The following is a 24515-nucleotide window of genomic DNA, read 5'->3' on the forward strand; positions in this document are numbered from 1 at the left end:
GGGGAATCACAACCTACTATTTTACTTGAAATTTATTACTATTTGTTTTATGGTGAAAGAATGAAATATATTTTCTGTATGGAATATTGAGCTACTTTTTATGTATTTGGATAATGAAAGAATGGCTGGTGTTTGAAACAGCATAGTCATACACACAAGGAGAAAACCTTCAGTTTGTTAATTTTACTATTGTTTATTAATAATTCAATGTTATATTTGCCAGCCTAATTTCAAAGAAGTTCATCTACTTTCCGGGCTAAATATAAGGAAAGAAACCTCATTACTGAATCTATGAGAAGCAAATGAAGCCTTCTTTTACATAAATCATATAGAAATATGTCCACTAGAGCTGAACAAATGCTTCATATTAGCTGTGTATTGCCTTAGGCCATAATTTTAGTAGATTGTGAGAAAATATTTGCAATTTAATTTTATGTTAAGTTTTATAAGCATGAAATATCAATCTCTTGGGTGATATGTGTGATGCAGAATGAGTTTCTGTAATGACAATCTGCTCATTGATTTTTTTACATTTTCAAAAATGATAATGCCCACTGGTGTCATGATGGTTAGTATTATAAGGGCTTCTGACATGAACTCCAGTTTTGTGGGTTTATCAATCATAAAAATCTGCCCTGGGTTAAAATTAAACACACAGAGTCTGTTAGAGAGTGTTTTTTCCTTCACAGATGGTGACAGAAGAAATGTGAATAAAAAGAAACATCAGTCTTTATGCATTGTCCATTTTTTGCATTTTAGCACTTATCGAATGAAATGGCAATATTTACCAGTTCCCACTTTAAATCATTTAATATGTGTAGTTTAGTTTGCTTACTGGTATGTTCCATAAAAGTAATTTCAAGTATAAAGAACCAAGTCAAAGTATTGAAATAAAGATTTTAGGAAATAGGGCCATAAACCTTATAATTAGTGCAAAAACAAGAAGCTAATAATGGCAAGACATTTATTAATATCATGAAGGCCAAAATTAAGTTGGTTTTATCCCTAAATTTTGGAATATTCTTTTCCATCTGTGTGTTCAAATGTATACTGAATTCTGTTGCCTTTTTCTTAAATTGTCAGGTTTAATTACTATTGGTATAGATGCCATTTTTATAGCAGGGTTTCTCAAACTTGGCAGTGGGGCCAGGTTATTCTTGGTTGTGAAAGGACAGCCCTGTGCAATTTAAGACGTTTAGCAGCATCTCTGGCCTCGACCCACTAGATGCCAGCAGCATCTCCCACCCTCAGCTTTGACAACCAAAAATGTCTCCAGACATTGCCAAATGTCCCCTGGACAGAGAGGGGTGAGAAAAATTGTCCCCAGTTGAGAACCAGTTTTATTTTAAGATTATTATAATTGTACTTCTACTTTTATTAAACTTTAACCAGTTAAGAAAGCAATTATAAAATTAATATTAGCTTGTTTATATGCATTTATTGTTTCTACTTTTAGTAATTAGAAAATTTTACACATATTTTATACTGTCTATATCATTGGAATTCTTTCATAATGATTTTTTTTAATTAATCTGCCATGTTCAGATTATTTGTTGGACTCTGTCTTGATGCCATTCTTTAGTATAAAAAACTAGTACTCTTTTTTTTTTAAGATTTTTTTTAAATTTATTTGACAGAGAGAGAGAGAGATCACAAGTAGAGAGAGAGAGAGATCACAAGTAGAGAGAGAGAGAGGAGGAAGCAGGCTCCCTGTCTAGCAGAGAGCCCGATGTGGGACTCGATCCCAGGACCCTGAGATCATGACCTGAGCTGAAGGCAGAGGCTTTAACCCACTGAGCCACCTAGGCAGCCCCAAGAACTAGTACTCTTATTCACAGTGGTTTCATGGTCTCTCCTTTAGGTAATCATTTCCTATTTATAAATACCAAGATGCTTATTTATTTAAAAGATTCTATTTTGAAGAGTGTGGGATCATTAATTAAATATGTTAAGGCAGCTAACTTGTAGAATATTGCTATGATTAACACTTAAGTCAAAGGTTGGGTTAAAGTCATAAGAAGCTCCTGGAAGACTGTATAACTATGACTGATCTAGTTCTTTCATATAGTTCAGAGAGGATAGAAAAGATAAACCTTGGGTTCTTGAGAGGCGGTAAGCATAGAGGTTAAGATTACAACCCCCTTAAATCCCAGCTCTGCTATTTACTAGGTTAGTAACCTTGGACAAGCAATTTAACTTGTCTGTCCTCAGTCTCCACATCTATAAAATGAGGTTGATTATAGCACAAGATTATAGTAAAAATTAAATGACTTAAAAGCCCTTAGAACAGTGCTTAGAACATAGTAAATGCTCTAAAATTAGATTCAATTATAATTATGTAATTACTTGTAATTACATTTTTATTTCATATTATCCATGAGGATTTCATGACTTTCAAGCTTTTTTCTCATTTTTTTCTCTCAATTTCTCCCCATTGAAAATGATACTCACTGTGGGCTTTTTGTCAATAGCTTTTATGATATTGAGGTGTGTTCCCTTTATCCCTACACTGTGAAGAGTTTTAATCAAGAATTGGGATGTGTACTTTGTCAAATGCTTTTTTTGCATTTATTAGGAGGATCACGTGGTTCTTGTCCTTTCTTTTATTAATATAGCATATCACATTGAGTGATTTGCTGATGTTGAACCACCCTTGCAGCCCCGGAATAAATCCTACTTGGACATGGCGAATAATTCTTTTAATGTACTCTTGGTTCCTATTGGCTAGTATCCTGGTGAGAATTTTTTTGCATTTGTGTTCATCAGGGATATTGATCTGAAATTCTCCTTTTTGGTGGGATCTTTGTCTGGTTTTGGGTTCAAGGTAATGCTAGCCTCGTAGAAAGAGTTTGGAAGTTTTCCTTCTTTTTTTTGAAACAACTTCAGAAGAATATGTATTAATTGTTCTTTAAATGTTTGATAGAATTCCCCTAGGAAGCCATCGGGCCATGGACTCTTGGTTATTGGGAGATTTTTTTATTACTGCTTCAATTTCCTTGCTGGTTATGGGTCTGTTCAGGTTTACTATTTCTTTCTGTTTCAGTTTTGATAATTTCTGTGTCTCTAGGAATGCATCCATTTCTTCCAGATTGACCCATTTGTTGGCCTATAGTTATGCATAATATGTTTTTAAAATTGTTTGTATTTCTTCAATGTTTGTTGTGATCTCTCTTCTTCCATTCATAGTTTTGTTTATTTGGTTCCTTTCTCTTTTCTTTTTGATAAGTCTGTTCAGGGGTTTAATGATCTTATTAATTCTTTCAAAGAATGAGCTTCTAGTTTCACTGATCTCTTCTACTGTTCTTTTGGTTTCTATTTCATTGACTTCTGCTCTTTTTATTAATTCTCTTCTCATGCTGGATTTAGGCTTTTTTTGCTATTCTTTTTCTAGCTCCTTTAGGTATAAAGTTAGGTTGTATATTTGAGACCTTTCTTGTTTCTTGAAAAAGTCTTTTATTACTATATACTTCCCTCTTAGGAGTGCCTTTGCTACATCCCAAAGGTTTTGAACAGTTGTGTTTTTATTTTCCTTTGTTTCCATGAATTATTTTAATTCTTCCTTAATTTCCTGGTTGACCATTTATTCTTAGTAGGATTCTCTTGAACCTCCGTGTATTTGACTTCTTTCCAAATTTCCTCTTGTGATTGAGTTCAAGTTTCAAAGCGTTGCGGTCTGAAAATGTGCAGGGAATGATCCCAAACTTTTTTAAGTTTTTTTTTGATCCCACAGTTTGATACCAGTTGAGACCTGGTTTGTGATCAGTATGTGATCTAATCTAGAGAATGTTCCATGTGCCCGTGAGAAGAGTGTGTATTCTGTTGCCTTAGGATGGAATGTTCTGAATATATCTGTGAAGTCCATGTAGTCCGGTGTGTCATCAAAGACCTTGTTTCCTTGTTGATCTTCTGCTTAGATGATCTGTTCATTGCAGGGAGTGGGGTGTTAAAGTCCCCTAATATTATTGTATTATTATCAATGTGTTTGTTTAATTTTGTATTAATTAGTTTATATAATTGGTTGCTCTGATGTTAGGGAGCAGTGGTTAGATCTTCTTGTTGGATTATGATATAATCCCTTTAGTTATGATACAGTATCCTTTCTCATCTCTTATTTCAGTCTTTGGTTTGAAATCTAATTCCAGCTTTCTTTTAATGTCCATGAGCATGATAAATTGTTTTCTACCCCCATCACTTCAGTCTGGAAGTGTCTTTGGGTCTAAAATGAGTCTCTTGCAGACAGCATATCAATGGGCTTCCTTTTTTTATTCTCCTCATACCCTGTGTCTTTTGATTGGGGCATTTAGTCCATTTACATTCAGAGTAACTGTTGAAAGATAGAAATTTAGTGACATTGTATTACCTATAAATTCACTGGTTCTTGGGGCGCCTGGGTGGCTCAGTGGGTTAAAGCCTCTGCCTTCGGCTCAGGTCATGATCTCAGGGTCCTGGGATCGAGCCCCACGTTGGGCTCTCTGCTCAGCGGGGAGCCTGCTTCCTCCTCTCTCTCTGCCTGCCTCTCTGCCTACTTGTGATCTCTGTCTGTCAAATAAATAAATAAAATCTTAAGAAAAAAATTCACTGGTTCTGTGTATTGTCTCTGTTCCTTTCTGGTCTATGTTACTTTTGGGCTCTCTCTTTGCTTAAAGGATTCTCTTTAATATTGCAGGGGTGATTTAGTGATCACAAATTATTTGTTTCTGTTTGTCCTGGAAGCTTTATATTTCTCCTTCTATTTTGAATGACAGCCTTGCTGGATAAAGTATTCTTGGCTGCATATTTTTCTCATTTAACACCCTGAATATATCATGTGAGTCCTTTCCAGCCTGCCAGGCCTCTGTGGATAGGTCTTCTGCCAGTCTATTGTTTCTACCCTTGTAGGTTATGGACCTCTTGTCCCAAGCTGCTTTTAGGATTTTCTCTTTGTCTTTGAGATTTGCAAGTTTCACTATTATATGTCAAGGTGTTGACCTATTTTTATTGATTTTGAGTGAGGTTCTCTTTGCCTCCTGGAATTGAATGCCTGTTTCCTTCCCCAGATTAGGGAAGTTCTTTGCTATAATTTACTCCAGTATACCTTCTGCCCACTCCTCACTCTTTTTCTTGGATCCCAATTATTTTAATATTGTTTTGCTTTATGGTACCACTTATCTCTTAAATTCTCCCCTTGTGATCCAGTAGTTGTTTATCTCCCTCTTTCTCAGCTTCCTTATTCTCCATCATTTTATCTTCTATATCACTAATTCTCTCTTCTGCCTCATTTATCCTAGCATTTAGAGCCTCCTTTTTTTTTAAATTGCATCCCATCAATACCCTTTTTTATTTCAACTTGATTATGATTTTAGTTCTTTTATTTCTCCAGAAAGGATTCTCTAGTGTCTTCCATGCTTTTTTCAAGCCCAGCTAGGATCTTTATATTCATTATTATTCATTATATTCATTATTATGAACTCTAGTTCTGACATCTTACTTATATCCATACTGATTAGATCCCTGGCCAAGAGTACTGCCTCTTGTTCTCTTTTATGAGGTGAGTTTTTTTCTCTTGTTATTCTGTCTAGAGAAGAATATATGAATGAGGGGAAAAAATACTAATGATCCCAGAGAAATATGCACTAAACAAATCAGAAGAGACTCAAAACTTAAAAACAAATTAAAAAAAAAAAGAGTATAATCAGACAGGTGAACAGAATAGAGCAATACACTGGATCCTGTGTGTAGTTAGGTCTGTTTTTTTAGTAAACTAGATCCCAAAATTGTGAAGAAAGAAAAACTTATATATGTACAAAGATAAAATAAAATGATAGGATGTACCTGTAAAAATGAAAATTAAAAAAAGACTTGCTGAAAGTGGTTGCTTATCTATTTGTAGAATTGCAGCAATTTTTTTCTTAGATCTCTAGTTGATTTCGTAGGTATTCAGAATGATTTTGATAGCTATCTAGCTGAATTCCCGGGACCAGACAAAACTAAGGTCTCTTACTCCTTCACCATCTTGGACTCCTTCCACCTGTCTTTTAAATGCATGAGATCCCAAAAGGTTAATCACTGAATCTTCTCTCTTTATATTCTTTATGGGCTACCTCATATGCTCTAATGGTTTTAGTTATCACAGATAGATAATTTCCAGATATTTTTCCTAAATCCCTCTTTCTTAAACTCCAGTCCTGAATTCCCAACAGTTTAATATAAACATAGATCTGAAATGATGTTGCGCTGATTAAATAAGCAAAAAAAAAAAAAAAGGCAAAAACAAAAGTCTTATGAGAGGTTCAAAGGTCTTATCTTGGGCAAACCACCCTGAACATGCCCAATCTGTCTAATCTCAAAAGCTAAGCAGGGTTGGGCCTGGTTAGTACTTGGATGGGAGAATTCAAAGGTCTTCATAATCTGGGTCCTTCCACTATCTTCCTGCATTTTTATCACATATCCTAAACTACTAGTGCATCAGAATACTGTTTATGGAATTCTGAATATGATACAGGAACTCATACCTCTATCTTTTTTTCTCCATGAGCTAAAATCTAACTTAGTCCTTAATGCCCAGCTCACATGTCATTTTTTATGAGTTTTGCTCAAATCTAAAATGTAGCAGGCATTTTTTTTTTAAGATTTTTTTTTCTTTTCTTTTTTTTTTTTTTTTTTTTTGTCAGAGAGAGAGGGAGAGCTAGTGCAAGCAGACAGAATGGCAGGCAGAGGCAGAGGGAGAAGCAGGCTCCCTGCCGAACAAGGAGCCCGATGCGGGACTTGATCCCAGGACGCTGGGATCATGACCTGAGCCAAAGGCAGCTGCTTAACCAACTGAGCCACCCAGGTGTCCCTGTAGCAGGCATTTTTGATGTATTTATAATTCTCATCATTCTCACCCCACCCTAATCCATTATCAAGTTTTGTTGCTTTTACCTAGAAAATGTTTCCTGAATCCTTCCAGTTCTCTCTCCCCATTGCTAACGTCCTGGTTCTAGCCACCACTCTCTCTCACCTGGATCACAGTAATAATCTTCTTCTTTTCCCCATTCTTCCATTTTTGCACCAGCCAATCCATTGAAATTGAATCATGTCATTGAAATCAGTCAAAGGCTTCATAACAAACATAATAAAACCCAACATCCTTAGTATGGTCCTATCGCAATGTGGCCTCTGACCACCTCTCTTGATGTTATTTTCAGCTGTGGTCCCCTCTTCCCTCTGCTCCCTCAAGCACTCCAAGCTTTTTTCCATTTAAGGACCTCTTTCTCTGCCTTTCCTTCTCTTCAAATTTTCTCTTAGCCCCTCTGCCTGTCTTTCTCCTACCTATGTGGAACATACCCTGTCCTTTAGATCTCAATTGAAATTTTCCTCAGAGAAGCCCTCCCTTACCCTATGATCTAAATTTGTTTTTACTTTTTTTATAACACCCTATATTTTTTCCTTTATAGCACAGATTCTATTTTGTAATTACGTACTTACATGCTTTACTTTGTTAGTATCTGTCTCTGCCATGTGCTCCACAAGAAAAGAGATCTTGTCTACTTGGTTTACCATTGTGTATTCATGGGTACAGATATGGTATGGGTACAGAGCTTGGCATATAGTAGGCATTAAATAAATAAATGAATAAATGAGTGTAATAAGTTGTGAAAGCTTTCCTCTACTGTTCATTTCTCTGTATTCATAGAGAGCATGCTTATAATTCTGTTATATCATTAATCATATTCTATAATAGGTATTTGTATCAATCTATCTCACTCAATGGGGAATTCCCTTTACTTCCTTTACATTTTTCTATCAGTCTCACATCTAGCACAGTCAAGGGCACATAGTGTTCAATAAATATTTGCTCCAGTGATTGAGTCTACATATAATTTTATTTTCAATACAAAGAAGATACAAGTCCTTCATATATTTTCAATGTTATTTGCAAAGTTGTGGTATATTCTCACCACAGGGATAGCCTGATAGAGTTCTTTTTCCACTCCTGATTTTTACCTCCATGTGGAAAAAGCTATATAGGTGTAATCCCCACAGCCTTTCCCCAACACCTTCCTTTCTTTTTGGAAGGTGGGGAGGAGTGACTCAATCTGGCTGGTGAATTTGGAAGGGTGAACTGGAGCCTTGCCCCTTTTCTTTCCCTATTTCTTTGGAAGCTGGCCTGCCTCAGACAGTGTATGTTCCTCTCTGCTCCTCTGTCCCTTAAATTTTACAGTGCTAGGAGTCCATAAGAGAGCTTGTTGTATCCAATTGTGCCTGTAAAGATGTGCATTAAGTTAGTCTAATTCTGGGGTTCCCTATTTAGTAAGCCCTTTGCTTGTAGATATAAGCCACATTCTCCAGTATCTGCTACATATGTAGTAAATGAGATTATCTTCTGCTTTCCTTATTTCTCAATTGGGCAGAAAGAAGAATGTTATGTATTGGGCTCTTTCAAACTCCCAACACCTATTATTTTTGTATTATTGCCCAACACCAAGGCCACCAAAATATAGTTCTTGATCATGACTTTTCATTTGCTCCAAATACTGACATACCAGACAACTTGAAATATTTCAGGCATTTTCCATACCCATGAAACTTTTTTCTAGAATGCTTTTACATTTTCTGTAACCAGCATTTGTGCCTGTTTAATACATTGGGAAGTTTATTTCAGAAATGAAGCTGCAAAGTCAACAGCATGGGATTTTCCTTCTGAACTTTTGAAGATAGCGTGGTTTTGTGAAGAGATATTTGCAATGGAAACTGCACGAAAGTTAATACTTACCTCCTACTGAGAGACTTTAAATGCATTTATATGAAGTAGTAAATCAGTGCTGTTGCCTTTTCGGTGAAAAGTCATCCAGTTAAGTTGGTTGTAGAGGTCACATTGATTGGTCCTTCAATTTTTAAGAAGCCGTAAATACATGATGGTATTCAAACACTCCCAACCTTTCTAAAAGATACCTAGATAAATATGCATATTTACACACATTTATTTTTTTTTATTTTACCAGATGTATATAGGTGTTTTTAAATTATGAGACTAGGCTATGTAGACTGAATCCAAAATTCAAACACTATGAAAATGTAAAACATCAAAGTCTCCTCTCTTATCACCTTATTCCAGAAATCCCCTGTGTAACCATTGTTAAAAGTTTGACATGTGTCTTTTCAGTTTATATCTCTGTGCGTGTGTGTATGTGTGTGTGTGTGTGCACATACATGCCATGTGTGTGCATTTAGCATAAAATGGGATCAGAATTACTAGTCTGTAATTTGCTCTATTACTTAGCAAAATATTATAGATATTTCCCATATTAGTTTGTGCTGATCAGCTTCATTCTTCTTTAATGCCAGTATATGGAAATGCCATATTGATGTAGCCTTTCTACCACTGACAGATATGTAAGAGTTTTTACATTTTCGTAATTGAAGACATTTTACACATGTATCTTTAAATACTTGTGGGAGTATTTCTGTATTATTAGAATAAGCGTTATTTAGTAGAGTAATAAGAATTGTAATCCTGGCTGCACGGAGGAAATAATGCACAGGTACCTTGCAGTGCTTTGTAATATCAACAAGAATGAACTCCAAGTTGGTAAGTGTAGTAAGATCTCAGCATTAAAGTTTCTGGAAAATACCAGTCAAATAATTATATACCTGTAGCCAATCCATCTCTCTCTTTTTTTTAACATTTATAAAATATGAAAATCCCCATTTAATTCCAGGATTATTCTTAGCTATGTATTTTGTTGACTATTTCTGCTGACTCTGCATCTTTTCTAGTAAAACTTCATCATTTATTCACTAACAGAAGTGTCTCTACAGCATTGATTATGTAGCCTTCAAGCTAATAGAGATCTCCTGTTTTGTGAATTCTTGGCACATACTATAGTTATTAAAGCTTCTAAGTAAATACAAGGGAAATTTTGATGACAGAATCAATTGATTATTTTAAATTGATTATTATATTCTGATGTAAATGTGACTATTTGTAAATGTTCCTAAACTTTGAAATAATTTTGTTTATTGCAGAAGCCATATATAAATGTTAAAGTAATCATTTTCAAAAATCACTCGTGTCTTTAATAGAAATAGAAATAGAATAGAAAGCAAATTTTTTCCATTTTCATATGTTTACCTTTACGAACTACCCCTTTTGGTATGAGGGTAGGAAGATAAGAGGAAATATGTGGTTAAAGAAGATGCCTAATCCAGCTCACCCAGGATTTGAAATAATGGAGATGCTGTTGGGACCCATCCCCCGTTTACCGTCCTTCTAAGCAGTTCTCTCTGGTTTGTCCTGACACACCTGTGAAGGTTCTGACCTGTCTGCTGGTGGCCTGGACTGAGGGAAGGCGTAATTAGAACACTGAAATTCCGGTTTCACACATTCAACTTTTAAACCCACTTTCAGAAATAAATTGTATATGAAAGATAAATTGTATATAACCTGTATGTCTTCAAAAATAGTGTGTTTGTGTTTAAATTTCACTGAAATATTTTCATATGAATTAATACAGAGAAAGACTATTAGGAAAATCAAGCCATGGAAACACTAGCAAAAAGTAAAAAGAACTACTTAGTAAACATCTGGTGTGATTAAGGAAACCAAAAAGGATAAAATTAATACACTTAATATATAAGATTTAAAATTCCATGTGTCGAAGAAGTTCAGCATCAGGGAATGGTGAACTGGGAGAAATTTATAGTAGTTACAACAAAGAATAACAGCATGCCAAGTAATCAACTGTGAAAAAAAAAAACAGTCAGAAAACACTAAAATCAAGTTTTCATTCATGTATTTATCCAACAAACATGCGTTGAATGCATACTTTGTGTCTAACGGTATACAAGTTAGTAGGGATATCAAGACGAATAAATGAGATGCTAAATCAGTTATACTGTTTATCAATTACTTGCAAATTAAAACCACCGAACATCATTTTTCTATCAAATTTTGAAAGACATTCTTAAGTGACCATACCGAAGTTGGCAAGGGTGTGGTACAGAGATTATTCTTACATTGCTGAGACAGTATACATTGCATATATTCCAAATGCAATTTGGTGTACATAAATCACTGAAAGCATCTTAAAAATGTTTATGTAATTTAACCTAAAAATTACACTTACGAGTTCTATCCAAAGGAAAATAATTCTAAGTACAGAGGAAACTTTATGCACAAAGGTGTTCATAGAAATGTTATTTATTGTAGAGAAAAAACAGGAACAACTTAATTGCTATACCATAAATGAACAATTAAGTTAATTCTGGTATCGCCACTTGGACTACTACATATTTCTCTTATATGGTATTAATTGGCATGTGTAATTAACTGAGAAAAATATAAGTGATAACATTAGGCAAAAGAAAAAAAACTAGAAATAAAATTACATAATCACCATTATATGGAAACAGAAGACCATGATGACATATACCTAAATTTCAATATCATTTGAGTTTGTGTTTTAGGACTTTGGGTGAAATTTGTCCTTCTTTCCACTGAGTACTTCTGTACAGTTCTATAGCTAAAATGAATATTCTTTTAGTAAGCTCTTTTAGTAAAATATACCTTAATTTTATTATCATTTCAGTCTATGTACTAGGACTTTGGCTGAAATTTTCCCTTCTTTCTACTTAAATAGTACTTATGTACAGTTCTATAGCTAAAAAGAGTGTTCTTTTAGTAAAGCCTTTTCTAGAATACTTAGAGTAACCGAAAAAAAATTGGAATTTGCAGAAAATTATAAAAATACACAGAACATAAGTCTTGCACAACTAACTATAGCAGTATTGGCCCATCCTCATCATTATTTGATGATTCAGAGAAAGGTGACAATAACCAATGCAAACTGCCCTGAGTTATTGTGCAGCAGGTGAAGGAAGTCCTTCTTTACTCCTGTAGGCAATCAGTCTATGCACTGAAGCGTGAGATCTGCTTACCATTATATAGCTTTGGCTATCTGCAAATGTTTTAATATTCATACCATTATTATCCAGCGTCTTTTAAAGCTAGCAACAGCAATTTTTTCTTTAAGTGCAGATCTAAATTCTATAGCCTGATTATATGCTGAATAGTGAAATACTTCCTATAATTTGCTCTAAATGCCCTCCTTAATTTCAGTAGTCTCTCATTCTCACGGTTATCTAACTGAAAGGGAAAGTGGTCCACCGCCCAGCTCTGAGGGCATGAAACATCTCACGGAACCTGCAGTTCATTTCAACTGAAAAGGGGGAGGAGCGAGTATGGATGGTACGGTGGAAGAAAGATGGCTACCATTTTATTTGAAGAGATAAATATATTCAAATGAAGCCTGAAGTACATTGTATAGCACTCCACAGTACATTGTAATTCTCCATTTAACTTTCCACTTACTCTTTAAAAATATTCATTACAAGGCTTTTTATGCTTGTGTAAACATCTAATGCTCAAAATTAATAACTTGTTCTATCTTTCCTACTTGAGCATTCCTTCAGAATTCCTATTTACTATTAAATTCATAAAAGTTCAGAACACAATGAAGTTCACATGTATAGGGTATTATTTTCTCTTCATCCCTACAATTATTATGTTTTTCTTCCCTAACTATGTGTAAGTTGTAAAGTATAAAAATATAATGATGTACTGTATGGTGACTAACCTAACACAATAAAAAACATTTTAAAATATACGGCATTGACTTTGTTTATATGTACAAGATCCATTTTCATTTTTTTGCACATGGATAATCAGTTGTCCCAGCAACATTTATTGAATGGTTTCTTCTTCCTCTAGTGATCTACAGTGTGACATCTTGTATTAAAAATAAAAATAATAAAAAATTACTAAAAAAAAAGAAAGATACTGGTCATTAAAAAATAAAAATAATAATTGATCATGGATATAATTCTTATTCTATTTTCTATTCTGTTTCATTGATCAGTTCATTCCTTATTGCTCAGAACTGCCTTAATTACTACTAAATCCATACTATTCCATTTTAAATATTTAATTACTCTTACTTTATAATGAGTCATGATACAAGGTAGGATGCCTCCCTTTGTCTTTTTTTTTTTTGTCTTCTCAAGAGTTTATTGTTTATATTTGGCTCTTTGCTTTTTATATACATCTCTGAATCAATTTATCATATCCATGAAAATCTATTGTAATTTTGGTTACAATTGCACTTATTATTATAGTTACTTTTAAGAGACTATCTTTATGAAACTGAGACTTCCTGTCTATGAACTTAGGATATCTCAATTTGTCTTTTTAAAATATCTTTTAATAAAACTTTATAATTTTCTGTTTATTGATCTTTCACATCTTTGGTAAGTTTTAATTTTAGGTACCTTGTAGTTTAAGATGCTGTTGTAAATGGTGTGTTTATTTTAAATGGTATGTTCTAATTGTTTATTGCTGGTGCATGAAAATATATACAGGTTTTGTATGTTGACTTTATGGCCACTATCTTTGCTAAACTCTTTTTCTTAAAATAATTATTACAGAAGATTTAAAACACATACAAAGGTAAAAGAGAAAAATATAATGAATTGTATGTACTCATCACTCAACTTTAACAGTTCTCCCTTTATGGCCAATCTTGTTTCATCTCTCTCTACTTGTTTTTCTGCTTTATTACTTGAAGCAAATCATATATATCATACAATTCATAGGTGTCATTTTTTTTTGTTTGTCTGAATTTAGTTCAAATTAGGTCTACACATGATAATCAGTTGATAAGTCTTTTAAATCTCTTTTATCTTGAAGATCCCCCTTCCTTTTTCTTTTTTAACTTGTAATTTATTTGTTGAGGAAATTATTTTTATTCTGTAGAGTTTCCCTTGAGTTGGATGTAGTTGATTATATTCCCATTGTAGTATTAAATCTGTTTGACTTATATATATTTTTTGTAAATTGGTAATTGGATCTAAAAGCTTGATCAAATTTAGGCTCAAATTTTTTTTTTCTTTTTTGGCAAAGCTGTATCATAGGTGGTGTTGTTTTTCCATCAGGAGGCCTAGTGCCTCTTGTTTTGGAGGTGTTAGTGGCCATCAGTGCTCAGTTCCTGGTGACTATCTGATTATTTTTTATATTTTTTTCTGTGACCTAGACTAAATTATGCTTCAGAAGCAAACAGCTCTTAAATGTTAGTGATTTACAATGGGTGTTTTATTTCCTGCTCACACTGCATACATGTTCATTGGGCATTAGCCACACTTCTCATCTTTATTCTGCAACCAAGTGTGAAGGATCAGCCTCTATGGCATATAGTCATATCCTTGTCAATACTTGGAATTCCTTGTTTTTCATTTTAGCTCTTCTGGTGGGTGTGTAATAGCATTTCATTGTGTTTTTCTTTTGTATTTCCTTAATAACTAACAAAGTTGAGCACATTTTCATGTTTTTGTTAGCCATTGTATATCTTTTGTGAATGATAATCTGGTAGAGATTTGTGCAGGGAGGGGTGGGGGGTGGAATGCCCCTTTTCCATTGTGTTGTCTTTTTCTTATTGACTTGTAGTTCTTCATGTATTATGGACACAATCGATTGTCTCTGCTGACTTTTACCTGTGGTGGCTCCGCATCTTGAGTGCTTGGTGATCTTTGATTGTGAGCTTGTGGTTTCCTCTTAATCACTAGGAATCCTGTAGGTCTAAACATGTTAAACTTTCCTTCAGAGAGGATTTTCTTTTGCTTCTACAAATACACAGGGAATGCTACTGACCTAAAACCCTTTCAGACCTTCTTTAAGGATTGGAGTTCAGCAGAGGTTCAAGTCTATCTATTCACTTCACCCTGTGGCTGGCCCAGCCAGCGTAGGTTTGTGAGATCAGTGTTGCTCCCTCGGGGCAGCCTCGTCTGCCCCCTGCCCTAGCTTTCTGCCTCTCCAGTGGCAGTCCATGGCTTTTCCTTAAGTTTTTATTTTTGGAAGGAATATTAGTCCTAATGCTAGAAATAGAAGACAGTTTTTTCACTATTTTTTTTTCCATTAAATATAGACATAAAATATTTGTTTAAATTTCCAAATATTCAAAGGATTAAAGACTTAATTGGAAGAAAGACATATTGATATTGTTTTCTCGCTCTAAAATTAAAATATATTTTTAATTACATATGTGTACTATAAAGTTAATGTTTAATTTTAGTTCAAGAAGAAATCTCAGAGGTCATTTTTTCCTGTAATTAAAATTTTGCAGGTGAAGTTCAGAGAGGCTAAATGATTTAGCCAAGGTTTTTCATCTTGTTAGTGGCCAGGACTCAAACAGAGCTCTTCAGACAGTACTATATTTTTCCCCACCAAAATATGTTGCTCTTTTAATTAACCTAAAATTGTCTATTATTTATTTAGTCTGCCTTATTTTCTTTATGGAAGTTTTTTTTACTTCTTCACAATATTATACAGTCTTTGTAGAAGTATAGAGAATTGAAATTTCTTTCCAAATTCTTTAGTGTTAAAATTCTGATGATAGAATGATGATGATAAAATTCTGATTACAGCTATAAATCTGCCTCTATCCATAGGATAAAAAAAAAATTATAAAAGTTTATTCACTCATAGGGTAAATTTTTCCTTTAAAACAGACTTAAAAAAGAATTAGAACTTTATAAGGAAGATGACATGCAAAGTGCTTGGGAAGCTCTCCAAACAGAAATAGAAGTTTTGGAGTTGGTAAGCCACCCTGATTGTTTAACTTCTCTTCCCCATGCTTTTCCCTACTGGCAAGAGTAGGTTTGCTGGGATACATATCACTGGACTAATGCTTTGCCCTTCACAGGGATTTTCACTAGATACAAAAAAATAAAACAGCAACAAGAAGCAAAACTAAGGTCAGGATATAAATCTCTGAAGTGTTTTGAGTTCCTGGAGAGTTAGGTGCTACATAAAGCAAATTATATTCAAAGAGAATATGTACAGTTTCGAACTAAGTTAAAAAAAAAATCCAAACCTGACCTCTCAACATTCTCTTGACTGAAACCGTTATTAGAGGATTAATGCACTGAAGGAGTTTTAACTATCATAATGCTTAAAAGCTTTTTGTTTTTGATAGGCATAAATTATACTTTTATTATATTTGATCCTAAAACTTTCTTATTACGATTTTTTATGATCTCAAGAACTTTGGATTCAATTATTGGAAACTTATTTTCGGATTGTGTGGGAGCACTTTAAATTGCTTTTAACCTCTTACTTTGGTTGTTTATAAAATGAATGCAGTATTTGCCACGCTCCATTTTAATGGAAGACATATATAACTAGCTTTAAAATATGTTAAAATGTAATTTTAATTTAGTACATTACATACTGTTTCTTTATTTTCTGTAAACATTTCGTGTTTAAAAATGTTCCAATAGCTTATGTCAGGATTTATATTTTTTATAAAAACTTTCAAAAAGAAGATTTAAAAATGCCCAGTTATTGTTGTGTTAAATTTACATGAACTTTACGGAATTCCATCATTAGGAATTTAATTTTCCTCATAAATAATTTCTGTATTTTTTCTTTTCAGACATTGGCACAGAAGGATCTTCAGGAAAATAAATAACTTGTGGAGAGCTGACCAAAGCTATCCAAAGTTTGATGAAAGCATCTTAAAATCAAATCTTTGTGATAGATATACGAAAAATACCCATTACAACAGATTTTTGTGGAAAACGTGAGGTTCAGAATGTTCAAAGTTGTTGCTACCCAGAATTGGTATATTAGCACTTTAAAAATGTAAATTTTTTGTCTTGTTACTTGCTGGAACTTTAAAGCTCTTTATAGGGTTTGATTTTGTTTCTAAAGGAAGAAAAAAGGACAGGTGGATGCTGTGTTCTCCGGCTTCTTATCTTCCTTGACCCTTAAGCTGATCTGTACTTTCTGATGTTGTTCATTTTTTGTTGCAGTTTACCTTGGGTCCAATCAAACACTGGGAGAGAGAAATGATCAGATTATTGACTCAATTTTGTCCCTGCCATTTCCACCAACAAAGATGTTCACTTTCATTTTAATCCTTCTCTCATCTTAAAATGTTTGTTGACAAAGGTCCTCGGTGGCCTTTCATGTGCAAAAGCCAGTTTTCTGCTCTTTTCTCTAGACGTGTCTGTGGAGTTAAGTTTGGGGCTCCTGCTGCCTTTGCCAGCTTCGCACCTGGCAGTTTTCTTCCTGATGCTGGTGATGCCGGTGTTGGTAGAATGAAATAGGTCATCCACCTGGGGATGTACATAATCTCCTGAGGGGCCTCAGGATTCATTTTCCGCTGAAACATGGCAACTAAAACTCATGTTTGTATCAGACTTGGTATTTCTACCAAATTTGCAACGTCGCGTAGCTTTCTGTGATTTTCCATCCTGTGTAGGAAGAAAGGTGTATTTTCCCTAGTTCCTAAAAAAGTGTATGGAAACTGCCCAACAAAGCCCTAAATTGTGGTCGGTGGGGGGAGGGAGATAAATTTCAAAGTACTGAGTGCAAAATGTTAGAATCATTTTTTCTTTTGTGGTTATAGCTGAATGAGTTTAACATCAACTATGAAAGGTTTGCAAACGTCTTCTCTCTACCAATGATAAAGGTGGTCTAGTTTCAGAACGAGGCTTATTTTGGGATAACTTTCTGTATATGTTGTTTTATACTCTTATTTTTTTTTAAATAGGTAAAGTTAAAACTCTCCTTTGAGATGTGTTGCAATTGCCAGCTGTTTAAATAATTTGCATTTTCAGAAGTGATTTCTTATTTTGATTCCTTAAATATTTGATAGTAAATTACTTTTGCCTAAGAAGAAAACAGTTAATGGTACCAGGGAATTACATTCTATTTTATATATGCAAATATAGAGCAGGAAATGGTTATTGGGATTAGTCATGACTTTAGTTCTGTCTTATTTTATTCCATTTATCTAAATTCTTAGTCTCATGAATATCTACTTATTGTATGTGTATTATATTATTAATATGCTGACTGAGTTTACAGATAAAGCTTTATTCACTTACGTAAATTTTTTTCATTATTGGTTTTGTAACTAAATATTAATGTGAACTATAGATCTGCCACATATTTGCATAACTAACACACAATGACATATATGCAGAATAAACTCTTTACCGATACAACTCTCTTTTCTTTTCTTTTTTTTTTTATTATTTTTTTTAAAGATTTTTTTTTTTTTTTTTTTTTATTTGACAGAGAGAGATCACAAGTAGACGGAGAGGCAGGCAGAGAGAGAGAGAGAGGGAAGCAGGCTTCCCGCTGAGCAGAGAGCCCGATGCGGGACTCGATCCCAGGACCCTGAGATCATGACCTGAGCCGAAGGCAGCGGCTTAACCCACTGAGCCACCCAGGCGCCCCAACTCTCTTTTCATATGTGTATCATGTAGGCTATCAGGATTAAATATTCAGTAATGGAATCAGGATTCATATGAACTGAGTTTGAGAAAAAAATGGAAGTTTCGTTATTTTATAATTCCTATTTTAAGACTTAAACTAATTTTGAAACAATCAAATGTATGATTATTTTGGCGCTATGTGGTGGAGTCATATAAAGCACTGCCCATGCGATACCAAATCGGAATAACTAGGACCACCAGAATCAATGTAATCAAAGGAACAGGTTCACTGAACAAAGGAAGTACGACAATCAATAGAAATCCCAGTGTACTAAACTAAACTGCACTGTCAATGTAATATGCCAGCAGTAGATTTGGTCCATTTTTAGTTTCCTTAAGACAGTATTCATAAACCTCTTAAGTAGGAAAAATAACTAAAATCTCTGGGTAAAAAATGTGTCTCAAACTGACTATAATTATTTGGGAAGCAGGACTTTGGCTATTCAGAGAGGCAGTTTTTAAATGAAAGCAAATAATTCACTAAATTTCCTTATGCTTAGTTATAGCCAAGGCTCAAACTAACGGGGAGTAAGAGTGCTCCAAGCTTCTGGGCACAGCATTACAGTTCTTCACTGTGACAGAAGTTCTTCCAGAAGCAACTTTCTAATTCTCAGCTCTCCGTTGGGGATAATAGGAGGATGTATAGATAGTTTGCTGCATATTTTTCCCTGCTGATTAAGGGCACTATTTGGCTAGGAGAAAAACAGCAACAAAATGATAGGATGTGGAGTGTGACCACCGGACTAGAAATTCCTTTCTTCCTTCCCTGCCTTGATTATAATGGAAGGAAAAAAAATCAAAGAAAAGGAAAAGCTTTAAGGTGAATACAGTCAATAAGATTTGTATATACTACTCATTGTTTTGTCAGTAGTAGTGTTTTCTCTTGTAAAAGAAACAAAAATTGAGGAGTCCTTTGCCTGCCTTTTTTCTCCTTGAACCCTGATCAGGAAACCATGATGAGATTGTTAAAAGTCTAAGATAAGGTCGAAGTCATAGAATTATAATGAATTGGAATCTAGAAATGTCTTAAAAGAGAGGCAGTTGAGATTAGTAATTTATCGTGGAGTGGAAATTATGCTGTGACAAATCTACTGAGTCCCTCACCAGAAGCATAATTCAGCTGGCTGGCTGCAGATGGATTGGCTGATAGCTTGCACGGGACAGGCCCTGTTCTCAGCATACACTCTGGACAAAGTCCCTTTCTATTTCATACCAATCAATCACACATAACTGTGTCACATTATTATGAATAAGTTGTTTATTTGCAGTCCAGAAAACAGTAGCAGTTCAGTGACATGATTAGAAATAAATATGATATGATTTTTTAAATCCTGGGTGTACAAGGGTAAGGTGTTCTGTCATTCAAATATTTATTTATAGCATAACATTTGAAATTTGAAGTTGTTCAGTGTTCTAAAAAATATTTTAATATTTGAAACAAATCTTTTTTAGGTCAACTCTAATTTCTTGACTCTTCTCTCTTTTGTCATCCAGAAAAACTGAAGAGAAGCAAATACATTCGCCTTTCAGAGTCAAGTTCAGAACATTTTCTGTCAAGTGAAATTTATTTTCAGGATGTGAACTAAAAAAAAATGAAAAATATTTTTTGTCATTAGCCTGAAGCAGGGATTAAGTCTTGGAGTTTTGTGGCCCTTTTATCTTAAGACAACAGATTTTTTTTTTTTAATGGAAGAACGGGGAAGGTGAAATTATCTTTGAAAATGTTAGAGGTAGGAATGTACAGTTAGTTGCATTTATACTTTCTAAATATTATATTTTCAAGTTAGGTATGTTTTTGTTTGGCCTGCTAATGATCTAATCATCATGCCTGAAGAAGCTTTAATTTTTTAATTTATTTTACTGACGTTTGGCCAAAAGACAATATTGAGATAGCACTGACTAATATATGAAGGAAATAATGTAACCATTCTCCCTGTTCTGTAAGGGAGTATGGGGATTTCATTTGTTTATTTGTTGTTCATTATACTGATGGTCGCATTCACTAAACATGAGGAAACATTTTGCAGGGTGATGCTAGTTGTAAGAGCATATTTACTTTGATTGGAGGGGAAAAAAGGAAGCATTACAAAGAAAGCCATGACTGATGGTAAAATGCTCTCCTAGCTATTGCTATGAAAAGTATCAAGAGCAAAGCTGTCAGCACTGAAGGCTTATTTAAACAACTGCTTTTGATACATAGCACATTTATCTTTAAAAGACCTTTATGAAATTGACAGTGCCAGAATTCAAATGTCTGGGAAAATAAAGAGTAAGTAAAAATGTGAAATTAATAACAATGACTGATATAAGTAGCTGTGCGAAACAAGGCCTGTAGAGGGGAGAGAAATGACTTTCTTTCTTTCTTACAACCAGAAAAGCTATACTACTCTATTAATTCTAAGTTAATTATTTTTGTACTTGTAATAAATTGTCATCCTAATTAGTTGGTAAATAAAATCTTGTTAAGATAAAATCCTCTTAATCTACATTTAATAGATGCAAATACAATTACTAATGAATATTTCTGGATATGGCTTTGTGATTGCTGAAAGTATTTGCAAATTCAAATCACCATTAAATGGGGGTGGTGGTTGATATTTTTGTGGACCTCAGACAAGGAAGCTTCTGGTTGGGAATAGGTGACATGGGAGTAATCCTAAAGTCAGTGTAATGTCAGCTTTAAAATTTGTTGTCAATTAAATTTTGTAAAATATCAAGGTTATGTTTATAAAAACAATTTTGTCCAATAAAACCAAAGCTCTTTTTTGAGTTTCCATTTGGAGACTATGCATAGATCCCAGGGTTTGCAGGAAGAACTGAGATTTTGATTGATGATCTGATATATATGAGGTCACAGAGGGCAATGGGTCTCTTTATTTACAGTAATTGCTTGGGCTTCAGTTCCAACAACTGTAAAAATATATTGCTTTTGAAAATTTGCTTATAATAAATTCTTACACATCAGGTAAATATTAGAAGATAAGAGAAATTTGAGAATCATTTGAATCACCCTTTTGGTACCAGAAAACATTGATTAATCAGAATCAGTACATGTAAATCATTAACTAAGAACATCTTTTACTCTCCATGAGGAGGAAAGGGCAAATCCATACAAAACAGACTCAACTCAAGTATTATTGAAAATTCACCTCCCGGGTATCTCTTGAAATTAATACCTATTCATCCCACTTTATTACACTTTCTATAGATGTTTTTTTTTTTTTTTTTCAGTGTTACCCTGAAGGTCATTGATAATTTAAGGTGATAACCTAAGGTTTGGCACCCTCTTAAAATATTAAATAATAAGAGTTATATTAATTTCTCAGTACTTGCTAAGGCAGGATTGTAAACTAATAGAAAACTTCCAGAAAGATCAACATATAAAAGAATCTCTGATTAACCTTGCTCATTTCTTTCTGTCCTCTTCTATTCCATCCCCTCCCTTCCATCCATTCTTCCTTCCATCCATCCATCCATCCATCCATCCATCTATCTTTTCATCCTGGCTCCTGGCTACCTCTCAGAATTCATATCACGGCACTCTCCTCCTTGAAAATTCCTCTCCAGCCACACTGGTTTTTCTGCTTTCCAAATAGTCCAGACTCACTCTGGACTTGGGATCATTTCAGGAACTGTTTCTTCTGCTCCTCCTCGTGATCTGCTCTGTCATTCAAGCTTCAACTGAAATATCACCTCCTCAGAGAAGCCCTCCTTTAAGCCGTGGATCAGAAGTAGCCACTTGAGGTCGCCTGGGTGGCTTAGTCGGTTAAGTGTCTGCCTTAGGCTCAGGTCATGATCCCAGGCTCCTGGGACCTAGTGGTACATCAGGTTCCCTGCTCAGCAGGGAGCCTGCTTCTCTCTCTCCCTTTACCCTTCCTCCCTCCTTGTGCTCGCTCTCTCTCAAATAAATAAATAAAATCTTAAAAAAAAAATAAAGCAGTCACTTGGTCACATTATCACGCACTCGAGTTTAATGTTCTTCATACTACTTGTCATTTCTGATATCTGTCTTATTTGTTTCCTTTTCTATTCCTAACCACTGACACACAAGTTCCATGAGAGCAGGGGTATTGCTTGTCTTATGCACCATTTTTTTCCTCAAAGCCTGGAACAGTGTTGGCATTTAGCAAGCGTTAAATAAATGTATGTTGAAATATGGCTTGAATTAACTTGTTCATTTAACCCATATTAATTAATGGAGAATTGAAGTATAAATTATTGATTCTCTAGTTAAAGAAACTGAGTTCATTTATTGCTGATTCTTTCTTGGTTGAATTACTGTATCCCCTCATTTTTTACTCTTTCTGAGACTGTGTTTACTAAGCTAAAAATTGGCAGTAATAATGTTTGCTAATTTCAGAACCTATCTTTGTAGAACAACCAATAAAAGCATTAAAAATAAACTAGAAGAAAATAATGATCCCATATCCCATCATGGAAAAAGTTTGTGGGTCTCTCAGTGTTTACTTACAGCTTTCTATTATCAAGCTGTTGATCGGCAGGTAATGGCTTTGAATGCTTACTTCCCACCAGCTACTAGAAAAGGAAGTGAAAATTGTAAGTTGCTTGCAAGCTATGAATGTGCATTAGAGTAACTTAAAAGCATTATTTCTCCATAGTAATAGAAAATTTTGAAATGCATTTGCTTCTGACTATGATTTATTCGGTCTTTCTGGTCTGAAATGCAAAGTTTAAGCAATCCTGTTTTTATTCAGCACCATATTTAGAAAAATGTGTGAGTGCCATCTGCTGGATTTCTTTGGTACCACCTTGAACAAGATCAGATAAAAATGGAGGAAGTTTCCAAATAAAAAATAAACAAATCCCAATGAAAAATAAACAAGTGAGCCTTCCTTCCTTTCTCCTTTCTTTCCTTCCTTTATTACCTCCTTCCCCATTTATGTAGATAAAAATCATAAATTTCTATATATCGTTTCCAATTGTTCCATATATAGTTTTCAAATATGATAACCAGTTTTCAAATTAGTATCACATGTATCCAAGAGAAAATATAAAATTTAAGAGCTGTAAAAGTGAAATTTTAGTAATTACTGCTTCTACTTTTGCTAATATTGAAAGAACTTAGTTGGTTCAAGACATTTTCTTTATTTTTGAGGGTAAAAAATATAAATAAGACTTTTGCTCTGAGATTGCATGAAAAATTGGTGTAAAATCAAATTGTTGATTATACAACTTCTGAGTTTGTTAACCTCAATTATTTAGTGTTTGTCTTTTTATTTATTTATTTATTTATTTTGTCTTTTTTTTTTTTAATTTTTTTATTTTTTTCAGCATAACAGTATTCATTATTTTTGCACCACACCCAGTGCTCCATGCAATCTGTGCCCTCTACAATACCCACCACCTGGTGCCCCCAACCTCCCACCCCCCACCCCTTCAAAATTCTCAGATCGTTTTTCAGAGTCCATAGTCTCTCATGGTTCACCTCCCCTTCCAGTTTCCCTCAACTCCCTTCTCCTCTCCATCTCCCCTTGTCCTCCATGCTATTTGTTATGCTCCACAAATAAGTGAAACCATATGATAATTGACTCTCTCTGCTTGACTTATTTCACTCAGCATAATCTCTTCCAGTCCTGTCCATGTTGCTACAAAACTTGGGGATTCATCCTTTCTTTCTTTTTTTTTTTTTTTTTACAGCTTTATAAACATATATTTTTATCCCCAGGGGTACAGGTCTGCAAATCGCCAGGTTTACACACTTCACAACACTCACCATAGCACATACCCTCCCCAATATCCATAACCCCACCCCCTCTCCCAACCCCCTCCCCCCATCAACCCTCAGTTTGTTTTGTGAGATTAAGAGTCACTTATGGTTTGTCTCCCTCCCAATCCCATCTTGTTTCATTTACTCTTCTCCTACCCCCTCGACCCCCCATGTTGCATCTCCTCTCCCTCATATCAGGGAGATCATATGATAGTTGTCTTTCTCCGATTGACTTATTTCGCTAAGCATGATACCCTCTAGTTCCATCCACGTCGTCGCAAATGGCAAGATTTCATTTCTTTTGATGGCTGCATAGTATTCCATTGTGTATATATACCACATCTTCTTTATCCATTCGTCTGTAGATGGACATCTAGGTTCTTTCCATAGTTTGGCTATTGTAGACATTGCTGCTATAAACATTCGGGTGCATGTGCCCCTTCGGATCACTATGTTTGTATCTTTAGGGTAAATACCCAGCAGTGCAATT

At 34.5% G+C, this 24515-nt stretch overlaps 1 protein-coding gene across 1 annotated transcript in view; it reads left to right on the top strand.

Annotated features, from left to right (window-relative positions):
- Nucleotides 1–18006, top strand: part of CCDC172 (coiled-coil domain containing 172) — a 54746-nt gene extending 36740 nt beyond the window's left edge. The window contains exons 7-8 of the mRNA XM_047702896.1: nucleotides 15520–15607; nucleotides 16446–18006. Of these exons, the coding sequence (XP_047558852.1) occupies nucleotides 15520–15607; nucleotides 16446–16481 (124 nt within the window). The 3' untranslated portion in view covers nucleotides 16482–18006. The remainder of the gene's footprint in view (nucleotides 1–15519; nucleotides 15608–16445) is intronic.
- The last annotated feature ends 6509 nt before the right edge of the window (nucleotides 18007–24515 follow it).

Source organism: Lutra lutra, chromosome 14 (assembly GCF_902655055.1).
Source record: "Lutra lutra chromosome 14, mLutLut1.2, whole genome shotgun sequence".
Taxonomy (NCBI): domain Eukaryota; kingdom Metazoa; phylum Chordata; class Mammalia; order Carnivora; family Mustelidae; genus Lutra; species Lutra lutra.